Here is a 10,851-nt window from a genome sequence, read left to right as displayed (position 1 = left end):
CCCAGATCCCACAGCCTGGCTGCCAACTTTATTTTTAATGAGGTTTTAATAGGTGGCTCCTGTAATTAATTTCATTCTTGTGTTTTCACACTTCGGTCTAGGTGCCTGAAGGCCTTCAGGCGCTAGTGGGATGTTAACTGATTTTAAAGAATACAAAACCCTGTGGCTGTCATTTGCCATTTCCCCAGCTCCTCTGATCTGCAGTTGTTTTTCACAATCATTAATTAGCTGGGGCTCATGGCTCAGCGGAAGTTCAGCTGGTCGCCTGTCATGTTTTATAGAGGTAGAAATAGAGATAAGGAGAGAAGGGACTTGTCCAAGCCCTAAGAGAGAGTGGGTGTTGAAATTGGTTTCAGAAACCACATCCCAGGTTTCAGATACACTACTCAGGTATGATTTGCCAAACACGGCCAGAATCCTCAGGCCAAAGGTGGCGCGCCTTGGGTGCCCCACAGGTGTCTTGGGGAGGCAGTTTTACCCTTCCATTAGCACTGCCCAGCAAGTGAGCCCTCGGCAGGCAAAATTACCCCCATTCATTTTCTCCAGGCCCCTTTCCCGTTTCGTGAGCGGATTCATCTGCGTAAAGAACGCGTCAGTGATTCCTCCTGGATTTAGAAACAACATAATTTTGCTATTTTTAAAGCTGCCGTTTAAAACTCCGCGCGCACGCACTCACACTCTTCAGGGAGCTGGGGGTGGGAGGAAAAGTACGAGCTTCAGAGCGCGCAGCCAGGCGCCTCAGCTTCCCAGGGCTCAGCGCCGCGTCCCTGGGGGCTCACTCCTCTGGGAGCGCCGGGGCTCTCCGACCCGCTGCGATTCTGCGCGCCCGGGACCTTCTGCGCCCGGGGCGTTCGACCCCGTTGGTCCGCGCTCCCCGTCGTCTTCAAGGCTCAGGGCACCGCCGCTGGGTCACCGGGCCCAGGAGAGAGAGGGAGGGGCGGAGAGGCCGAGCAGGTGGCGATTAGGTCAGCTTCGGAACATTCTTGGACCGCTCCAGTGGATATAAATAAACGACGGGGCCGCTCTGCAAAATCTCACCCCCGGGGGAAAGCGGGGAGAGGGGAGTAGGGAGAGAGGAGGGAGAAGGGATTTATTTAGCGTGGGGTGGCGTCGTGGCGATATGGAAAAATGTACCAGACTGACAAAGGGGGTGGAGGGGCGAAGGGATTTAAGAATGAATCGTGGTACAAAATCTGGACCTAAGAACTCGGAGCGGGAGGAGCTTAGGCCTTTTTGTGCCACCCCCACCGCGTGTTCGTCTCAGGCCTTAGAAGGCGCCCCAGATTAGCAGGGCAGCTGTGGAAGGGTAGGGCACGGTTTTGGAGTCCCGGCCCTGCCTGACTAGAGGGAAATCTTGGGCAACCTCTGAAAAGTCCCCAGTCTCAGTTTTTGCATCTGTACAGTGGGAATCCTAATGCTTACAAAGGGTGGTCGTGAGCCTCGCCTGAGCCAATTTCTAAACAACCTGTGCAGCTAAAAATGTGAGGCAGTGTAGTCCCCCGGCCCCGCTCCAAGGCTGCCCGTGCCGGCCCGGTCCCTTCTTGCTCCCTCGGGTCTCCCAGGCTCTGCAACGGTCGGCGAGAGGCAAAGCCGAAATCTGGCTCCCTGCGGCACCGGGGCGCAACCCTGGGGAGCCCGCCCAGGCACTCCGCACACGGGCGGAGCAGAGAAACCCCGGCCCGCGCCCCGCAGCCCGGCCGCCCCGCCGCGTGGGGTTGAGGCAGCGGCGGCCAGGCGAGGGGCGGGGCCGGGGGCCGGGGGCAGGGCTTCCCGGGGGAGGGCCCGGCGCGCTCCGGGAGGCGGCGGCGCGGGCCCAGGAGCGGCAGGACTCGGGCCGGAGCGTGGCCGGACCCCTACCCGCCGAGGGGCCCAGGGAGGACGCGGTGAGTGCCCTGGAGGGGACGCGCGGTGACGCGGCGGCGGGTGCCGTGGCTCGAGCCCGCCCTCTCCTGCTCCGGCTTCTGAAGTTTGCAATGGAGCCGACTCCCGCCCAGGGAGCCCCCGGCCACCCCGCTCTGCGTGCAGACGAGAAGGGCCGTAGCCGCGCCGAGGGGCCGTCCCATCTGCCGCGCCGCAGGCTCCGCGATTCCGCAGGCCGCCCGGGGGAGGGGGCGCCGGCGCTGGAGGGCTGAGCCATCTTCAGGGGCCCCTCGAGGGCCCCCGTCCGCACGCCCCGCGCCCGCCCGGGGGCCCCAGAGGGTCCTCGCTCCCTGGCGACCCCTCGCCCTGTGCAGCGAGCCCCGATTCCTGGGTCCGCTGCCCGGGGCCACCATCTGGAGCCCACGGCAAGGCCGGCCCAGGCAGGGGGCGTCCCCTCCCCTTGGCGGTGATCCGTGGCCCCACCCCCGCCGAGACCAAGTTCAACAAGTTTGGCCAAGAAGTCCTAGAGCTTCGGTGGCTAGGCCTGGCCCTGCCGCTCCGCGTGGCTCCACGGGCTCCGAGTTATGCAGCTCCGGGCGGCAAGGGGTCCTGTCGAGGGGCGCGGTCCATAAGGGTTGAGGCCAGAGGCGCGTAGCCTCTGGGCGCCGAGCTCTGGAGTGGAGACTGGGGTTCGGAGTGCGTCATCTGGAAGCAGGCACCCCGGCCGGCAGGTCGGGTTTCCAAAAGTGTCCCTTTGTTATGCCCCTCCCTGGCCCTGCCTCCTCTCGCTTTGGCTGCGCCACCCCCTCCCCCAGCCTCCTGACCTCCTGGCTGGCTCTGGCTTCTGGTTCCAGCCCCTCTAACCTCGCTGCCCCTCTTCGGACCAGCCGACTGACCACCCCACTCTGTCCTCAAATCCTAGGGACGCGGGCGCACCGGGAGGGGCCGCCCGGGGAAGAAGCCCTTGGGCACAGCCTGTGACTCAGGTTCCACGGATGGGCCAGGCAGAATGGCTGAGCTCCCTCCCAGGGGCAAGCCCCCAGCTTCTGGAAGGGGTTGGGGCTGGTCTGGGGCCGGGTACCTTCAGGCCTTAGGTAGGGAGAGTGGGTCTTCCCTGAACCAGGGACTTCCTACCTTGGCCCGTGCAGCTGCAAGGAGACCCTGCCAAGCCCAGGAAGACCTCTCGGAGCCGAACGTGCTGGCTCCCGGGGCTGGGAAGATTGCATTACCTGCTTTCTGAGCTCTTGCCTGCGGTGGGGACTGATTTGGGTCTCTGCTGAGCTCAGGAGGCACAGGGTGCCAACCTGCTCAATAGGGGCCAAGGTGCAAGCCCCCCCACCACCACAGAGGTCAGGCTGGGGCTGCGGGGCCTGGCTGCACCCGGGGCTTGGGCCTGTGTTTGCTCTGGGAGGCCGGAGGGAGCTGTGCCAGCCCGGTACACACAGCTTGCTCTGTTCTGGGGCCAGAGAGAGGGAAGGGGTGGAGGGCAGCGCTCTGGGGAGCAGGGAACCCGGAGGCTGGAACAGGCAAGGGGCCCAGGCTCCTGAGGCTGCACTGGGGCGGCTCCAGAGCGCCGTGATTCATGGCGGCAGCTCTCTTTCTCTCCATCGCCCTGCCAGGTCCTTGTTGGGCAGACAGGACAGACTCCAGAGGGAACCAAGTGATGAGCTTGCGAGGCCCCTGGTGGACACCTCCATTGCCTGGGTCTCCGCGGAGCCCCTAGCTCTGTCTCCTGTTAGCAGAGGGGGAAGCCCACTTGCACCAAGCATTCCCACAGCTGCTGGAGTGGGCGTGTTTCCCGCGCTCCAGGTGGACATCGCTTGTTTTCTCACTTAACTAATTATTGCTGATTCCAGCGCGTGGGGACACACAAATCAGAATGCCGGAAGCCTCTGTCAGTGACTGAAGATAGACACTGTCCTGTCAGCCACAACTCCATGGGTTATACACCCTGGCTGGAGGGTCACCGGGGCTACAGGAGCAAGGACAGAGGAACAGGGGAAGTGACTGAGGAGAAGATGCCTTAATTGGAGGTTTGAAGGAGGAGCAGAGGTGCATGAGTTTGGAGGAAACGCTGTGACAGCGCCCTGCTTTGGGGACAAAGGGCGCGTACTGTCCTGGGTCTGGCTGTGTCCCTTGGGCCTGCTCAGAGAGGAAGCGATTTCCTTCTAGGGTCTGTGAGTCAGTCGGTGCTGGGGACAGCTGAGACCCTGCCCAGAGACAGGAGGGGAGCAGCCACATGCCACTGTGTCCTCGAGTCCCTGGGGCCATGGCTCTGGGGTTGGAATTGGCTTGCCGTCCTCTGCGATTCTAGGGAACTTTTTTTTTTTTTTTTGAGACAGTCTCACTCTGTTGCCCAGGCAGTGGTGTAATCTCAGCTCACCGCAACCTCCGCCTCCTAGGTTCAAGTGATTCTCATGCCTCAGCCTCCTAAGTAGCTGGGACTACAGGTTCCCGCCACCATGCCTGGCTAATTTTTATATTTTTAGTAGAGACGAGGTTCCTCCATGTTGGCCAAGCTGGTCTCGAACTCCTGACCTCAGGTGATCCACCCACCTCAGTCTCCCAAAGTGCTGAGATTACAGGCATGAGCCACCACACCCAGCCTGGGGAACATTCTTATAGCTGGCCATCGCTTCTCACTTCCCCGTGCTGCCCTGGACGCCAGGCCTTTGGAGGGCAGGCCTGGGTTGTGTGTTTCCCACGGAGCCTTGCAGGCCCTCAGTGGATGTGTGGAGTGAGATGAGTATCTTCCGTGACTGCAGGGCCCCTCGTATTCCTGGTGCGTTGCTTCGTTTGAGTTTCACACCGGCCCTGGCATGGCAGCTGAGCACACAGAGGAGCTCCATCTTAGAGGGAGCTGGGGCCTCCTTAGGAGGAGGCAGTTACATACACTTGTTCGGGCTTCCTGGCCAAGACAGAAGCCAGGCCTCTTGGCTCCCTTCGTGCCCTCCTCAGTACAGGGAGCTACTGGGATGTGGCCAGGCACCCTCTGACTTGGCTTCTCGGGTAACAGGGTCGTCTTGTCACTCAAGGGAAGGCAACAGAGGCCCTAGCCTGGGCAGGAGCTCTCTCATCGGCAGTTGGGGGAGTGGGGCCCTCTGCCCACCGCCCACCCCCGCCTGCCATTTAATCCCTGGCTGGATCGTGTGACCCGCCTGGCATTCTCCTCCCTGGAATCTGGCGCTTCTGACAGCAGTTGCTATATTGGGGGTGCCGGGCACCGCCCTGGACGCTCTAGGCCCCCACCCTCACCCCCGCTCTGTTCTCCTTCAAGGCAGAGTCACGGTGGCAGCATTGGGAGTTGGACACCCGGGTCCCTGAAGTGATCTCTAGGCCCCAGGTATGTGGGGGGCAGAGTGGGGAAGGGCAGAGCAGTGAGAGGAAGAGCTTTGAGACTCCATCCTCACCCATCCTGGCCCTTCTTAGGGTCTTCAGCACCCTGCCTGCTAAGTCTTAGCTCTGACGACTCCTTGGGTGGTGGGGATGGCAGTGGGGCGAGGCCCAGGTATAGAGGGGGTCTTATCCCCAAAAACATAATATCCAGCTTTCCTGCTTACCCCTCTGCCCTCCACAGCCCCAAATCCGCCATCATTCCGTGCTGCGGGGACACCATGGCTCCAGAAGAGGACGCTGGAGGGGAGGCCTTAGGGGGCAGTTTCTGGGAGGTGAGCAGCTGGGTCCTGGGCTCAGCTTCTTTTCTAGGGGAGGAGCCCAACTGACAGCCCCAGCCCCAAAGGAGGCTTCTCCCTGGTGACAGCACCCTTCTCCTGTATGCCCAGGCTGGCAACTACAGGCGCACGGTACAGCGGGTGGAGGACGGGCACCGGCTGTGCGGGGACCTGGTCAGCTGCTTCCAGGAGCGCGCCCGCATCGAGAAGGCTTATGCCCAGCAGTTGGCTGACTGGGCCCGAAAGTGGAGGGGGACCGTGGAGAAGGGTGAGCCAGGCCCTCGCAGGGGGCAGAGGGCAGCTGAGTGCAGGACTGTCGGGCCAGCTTCTTTTTGCACGTCTTGTGGGAAGTTTGAGGCCTCCACGTCTACCCTCCCTTAGAAAGGGAGGATCCTCATGGCTGTGGTGTTGTTAAAGTTTACAAAGGATGCTCGTGAGTGACTTTGATAGTTCCGACAACCCTGTGGAGATGGTTCTGTTTTACCCATTTTCTTTCCTTTCTTTTTTTTTTGAGACGTTTTGCTCTTGTTGCCCACACTGGAGTGCAGTGACATGATGTCGGCTCACTGCAACCTCCGCCTCTCAAGTGGTTCTCCTGCTTCAGCCTCCCAAGTAGCTGGGATTACAGGCACCCACCACCACACCTGGCTAATTTTGTATTTTTAGTAAAGACGGGGTTTTACCATGTTGGCCAGGCTGGTCTCAAACTCCTGACCTCAGGTAATCTACCCACCTCAGCCTCCCAAAGTGCTGGGATTACAGGCGTGAGCCACTGCATCTGGCCTTCTTTCCTTTATTATTTATTTTGAGACAGGGTCTCACTCTGTCACCAGGCTGGAGTGCAGTGGTACAATCATGGATCACTGCAACCTCCATCTCCCAGGCTCAACTGATCCTCCCACCTCAGTCTCCTGAATAGCAGGGACGACAATAGTTGGGATCACAGGCATGGACCACCACGCTTGGTTAATTTTTGTATTTTTTGTAGAGAGAGGGTTTTGCTATGTTGCTCAGACTGGTTTTGAACCCCTGGGCTCACGCGATCCTCTCTCCTTGGCCTCCCAAAGTGCTGGGATTACAGGCGTGAGCCACTGTGCCCGGCCTGTTTTATGAATTTTCTAGAGGAGAAACTGGAAGTTCAGAGAGGCTGAGGGACTTGCCTAAAGGCACACAGCTAGGAAGTGCTGAAGGTTGAGCCCAGGCCCTCTGACTGGGAGCATGGATCTTTCCACCCTGCAAGCTGTCTTCCTCGAGGGCACACACAGGCTCTTCCTTTGAGGCAATGGAGTGTAGTGTTTATGCAACAGATGGGTTTGAATCTCAGCTCCTCTTTTTTTTCTTTTTTTTTGAGATGGAGTCTCGCTCTGTCACCTGGGCTGGAAGTGCAGTGGCATGATCTCAGCTCACTGCAGTCTCCCCCTCTCGGGTTCAAGTGATTTTCCTGTCTCAGCCTCCCAAGTAGCTGGGACTACAGGCGCCCGCCACCACGCCCAGCTAATTTTTTGTAGTTTTAGTAGAGACGAGGTTTCACCATGTTAGCCAGGATGGTCTCGATCTCCTGACCTTGTGATCCGCCTGCCTCGGCCTCCCAAAGTGCTGGGATTACAGGCGTGAGCCACTGCGCCTGGCCCTCAGCTCCTCTTGTAGCCATAATGCTTTGCGTGAGTTCACTTCTCTGGGCCTCAGTGTTTTGCCTGTTCAATGTTGGCAATGTCACTGTCCTCACTGTGGTGGCTGAGACAAGGATTCAGTGAGATAAGGCACATGGTCCTCATTCAATAAGCTGACAGGGTTGTCATTCACCTTTGCACCCCATGCGCGTACCCCATGCCTCCATGCCTTGCACCCAGTGAGAGGGGCTGGGCTCATTTTGGGTGGTACCCAGGCCTGGCCTAAGCCCTGTCCCTCCCTGCAGGCCCCCAGTATGGCACACTGGAGAAGGCCTGGCATGCCTTTTTCACGGCAGCTGAGCGGCTGAGCGCGCTGCACCTGGAGGTGCGGGAGAAGCTGCAAGGGCAGGACAGTGAGCGGGTGCGCACCTGGCAGCGGGGGGCTTTCCACCGGCCTGTGCTGGGCGGCTTCCGCGAGAGCCGGGCGGCCGAGGACAGCTTCCGCAAGGCCCAGAAGCCCTGGCTGAAGAGGCTGAAGGAGGTGAGGCTGGGTGGGGGAAGTATCCGAGGCAGGCTCCTTCCTGGTTTGCAAGGGATCGAGGGGGCCAAGGTGTGGCATCCAGGGTCCAGAGTGGTCCCCATGCATGCCAGGTTGAGGCTTCCAAGAAAAGCTACCACGCAGCCCGGAAGGACGAGAAGACCGCCCAGACGAGGGAGAGCCACGCGAAGGCAGACAGCGCCGTCTCCCAGGAGCAGCTGCGCAAACTGCAGGAACGGGTGGAGCGTTGTGCCAAGGAGGCCGAGAAGGTACAGGCCACAGGTCCCAGCCCCGGCCCCACCCAGGGCACAGCTTCCTGAATGAATGTTGCTCCCTGAACACCTTGTCCAGTCCCCAGCACTCTTATTACCCTATTCCTCACCTGCCACCCTCTCTCCAGATGATGATTTAAAGGAGGAACCTGACAAAAGGTGATGCTTTACTAGGGAAAGAAATGGAGTTTCAGGCACTGGGATGACTTCAGCAGTTGAGAACTTCCAGCTCTTTTCCTTGCACAGTATCCCTTTGCCCGAAGTGTCCTTTCCTGCAGCTCTGGATATGCAAATCCTCCCCATCCTGAGATGCTGCAGTTTTCATCTCCTCCAGGAAGCCTTTTCTGATTTCTCTCATCCTTTCCTGTGGGTTGACCTCATTTCAGTCTTCGCCAGACTCTTTGATCTGCTGCACCTGATGTCACCTCCCTTGTTAGGCTGCTGGGGTCCTTGAGGGCAGGACCTGGGTCTTGGGACTGACTGCCCCTAGTGGCTAGCCCCGGGTCTAGCAGCCCATGGCAGTGTCTGGTAAACACTAGTGGAGTCCTGGGTGGAGGAAGGTCTAGTTCTCACCAGGCCCCTCCTCTCCCACCCAGACGAAAGCTCAGTATGAGCAGACGCTGGCAGAGCTGCATCGCTACACTCCACGCTACATGGAGGACATGGAACAGGCCTTTGAGACCTGCCAGGCCGCCGAGCGCCAGCGGCTTCTTTTCTTCAAGGATATGCTGCTCACCTTACACCAGCACCTGGACCTTTCCAGCAGTGCGAAGTACGGGCTGCCTGGTGGGCATGGAGATCTGGGGTAGTACTGGGTCTCCTCCATCTCCCCTAGGCCCTGGCTGGGACTGAGGGATGCAGGGTCTAGACTTCCTAGACTGAGGGTGTGCCTTGGGCCGTAGGTTCCATGAACTCCACCGTGACTTGCACCAGGGCATCGAGGCAGCCAGTGATGAAGAGGATCTGCGCTGGTGGCGCAGCACCCACGGGCCAGGCATGGCCATGAACTGGCCACAGTTCGAGGCATGTGTTCCAGGCGGGGTGGGTATGGGAGGTGGGGTGGGCTCCCACTCAGCTCGGCCAGGGCCAGGGATGAAGTAAGTGAAGGTGGTTCAGATGGCCCCACCTGACTGTAAGCGCTGTCCCCACAGGAGTGGTCCCTGGACACACAGAGGACAATCAGCCGGAAGGAGAAGGGTGGCCGGAGCCCTGATGAGGTTACCCTGACCAGCATTGTGCCCACAAGAGATGGCACCGCACCCCCACCCCAGTCCCCGGGGTCCCCAGGGTGAGAGCCAGGAGCGCGGCTGTGGCAAAGAAATAGCTCTGCCTCCCGCCCTCCTTTCCTTTCTCCTCGGTTTCATTTCTTTCACACCTGAAATGGGTTGAAAATTGGTGCCAGGGACCTGAGGGCCTACTTAGTAGTTGTAATGATACCGGTTCTCATAGTGGTTTAGATTTGCCAGGCATTTCCCACGTTCCATCTCGTTTATGCCTTAAATCAGCTGCGTGTGTGGCAGGAATTGCCTCTTTGCTCACAGTCCGGCATGGCGAGGCACAGCTAGAATCTCTAGCACCTCACCTGACTCTCCCAGGTGCCTCTGGGGGTAGGGAGGCCTTTGCCCTGATCCTGGGTGAGATGTCCAGCGCCGTGTTCCTTGCACTCTGAGCTGCTCCCTTTGCCTCCCCTCTCCAGCACGGGGCAGGATGAGGAGTGGTCAGATGAAGAGAGTCCCCGGAAGGCTGCCACTGGGGTTCGGGTGAGGGCACTCTATGACTATGCTGGCCAGGAAGCTGATGAGCTGAGCTTCCGAGCAGGTACCCTGGGACCCCTTTCCTAGCTTCGGCCTCTGCCTTACCTGCCTGAACAGGGGTGTCGGAAAGGGAAGCCAAATACCCACTTCTTAAGGGCCAGTCCTCTGGCCCTTCAGCTATTCCAGGTCCAGATAGCTGGTGCCTGGTGGCTGCATTCAGGGTCTGGGGTGGGGCAGCTTGCTGACCTTGACCTGCCTCTGCCTGAGCCACGTCTTTGCTAGCTGGGCTCTGGAACCACACCATCCCCCTCAGTCCTTGACCCAGTTGCAGGAACAGGGGCTGGGCCGGGGCCACTGGCAGTGACCAATCCCCTTTCCCCCAGGGGAGGAGCTGCTGAAGATGAGTGAGGAGGACGAGCAGGGCTGGTGCCAAGGCCAGTTGCAGAGTGGCCGCATTGGCCTGTACCCTGCCAACTACGTGGAGTGTGTGGGCGCCTGAGTGTCCTGACAGCCCTTCTGCGACGTTTACCCGCCCTGGGTCAGAGCCCAGCTTCTCCTGGAGAGCCGGACCCTCAGGGCCCTGAACCGTGGCTCTCCGGCTGCTCCTCTGTCCCTTGAGGGAGGAAGTCCTGGGACCCAGGGAGGGGAGGGGCCTTTGTCTAGGGAAGGGACTGGTAGGGAAGGGACGAGTCTAGGCTGAGGGCAAGATGGGAGGTCAGAGGTGACAGAAGGGTTCAGGGGTGCCTGGGCCTCCCCAGGAGCTGTGGACTCAGTTCCTGACCTCTGCTTTGGGGTTCCTGGGGTGGGCTAGGGGTGAGTGTCGTTCCGGCCTAGCAGCACCCTCTTGTGGCTTGTTCTAGCGTGTATTAAAACTTGACACACACACACAAAAACAAACAAAAACACCACCGTCGGGCTCATGTGCATTTTTTCGATAGGACACCCTTGCCAGGCCACCGGAGGGCATCTAGAGAGAGGCCTAGCGTCTGTTATGGGGCCGGGCTTGGCAAAGGGTTTGCCTGCTCGGTGCCTGCTCTGGAACTTCGAGATACTAGTCTGGGGTGGAGGGGACTCGCGTCAGGCTTGCTGGGAGCCGAGAACGGCCGAAGGCTGGGCGAGGCGCGGGCCAGTGCGTCTGCCCGTTCA

At 59.9% G+C, this 10,851-nt stretch overlaps 1 protein-coding gene across 8 annotated transcripts; it reads left to right on the top strand.

Annotated features, from left to right (window-relative positions):
- The first annotated feature begins 1,801 nt into the window (after positions 1-1,801).
- PACSIN3 (protein kinase C and casein kinase substrate in neurons 3) lies at positions 1,802-10,613 on the top strand. 8 transcript variants are annotated; one of them, XM_030829677.1, is made up of 12 exons: positions 1,802-1,883; positions 3,717-3,893; positions 5,138-5,203; positions 5,436-5,528; positions 5,643-5,799; positions 7,447-7,682; positions 7,793-7,948; positions 8,548-8,723; positions 8,854-8,974; positions 9,103-9,239; positions 9,648-9,769; positions 10,089-10,613. In XM_030829677.1, the coding sequence occupies exons 4-12, from the start codon at positions 5,475-5,477 to the stop codon at positions 10,202-10,204; spliced, it is 1,275 nt and encodes a 424-aa protein (XP_030685537.1). In that variant the 5' UTR covers positions 1,802-1,883; positions 3,717-3,893; positions 5,138-5,203; positions 5,436-5,474; the 3' UTR covers positions 10,205-10,613. The 8 variants fall into 8 exon arrangements, with proteins under 8 accessions (XP_030685537.1, XP_030685535.1, XP_030685532.1 ...); XM_030829675.1 differs by having other exon boundaries at positions 1,809-1,883; positions 3,480-3,893; XM_030829679.1 differs by lacking the exon at positions 3,717-3,893 and adding an exon at positions 3,480-3,669 and having other exon boundaries at positions 1,815-1,883.
- Positions 10,614-10,851: the final 238 nt, after the last annotated feature.

The sequence above is a fragment of the Nomascus leucogenys genome, chromosome 15, assembly GCF_006542625.1.
Source record: "Nomascus leucogenys isolate Asia chromosome 15, Asia_NLE_v1, whole genome shotgun sequence".
NCBI lineage: Eukaryota > Metazoa > Chordata > Mammalia > Primates > Hylobatidae > Nomascus > Nomascus leucogenys.
This window is presented reverse-complemented; position numbering and strand designations above follow the sequence as displayed.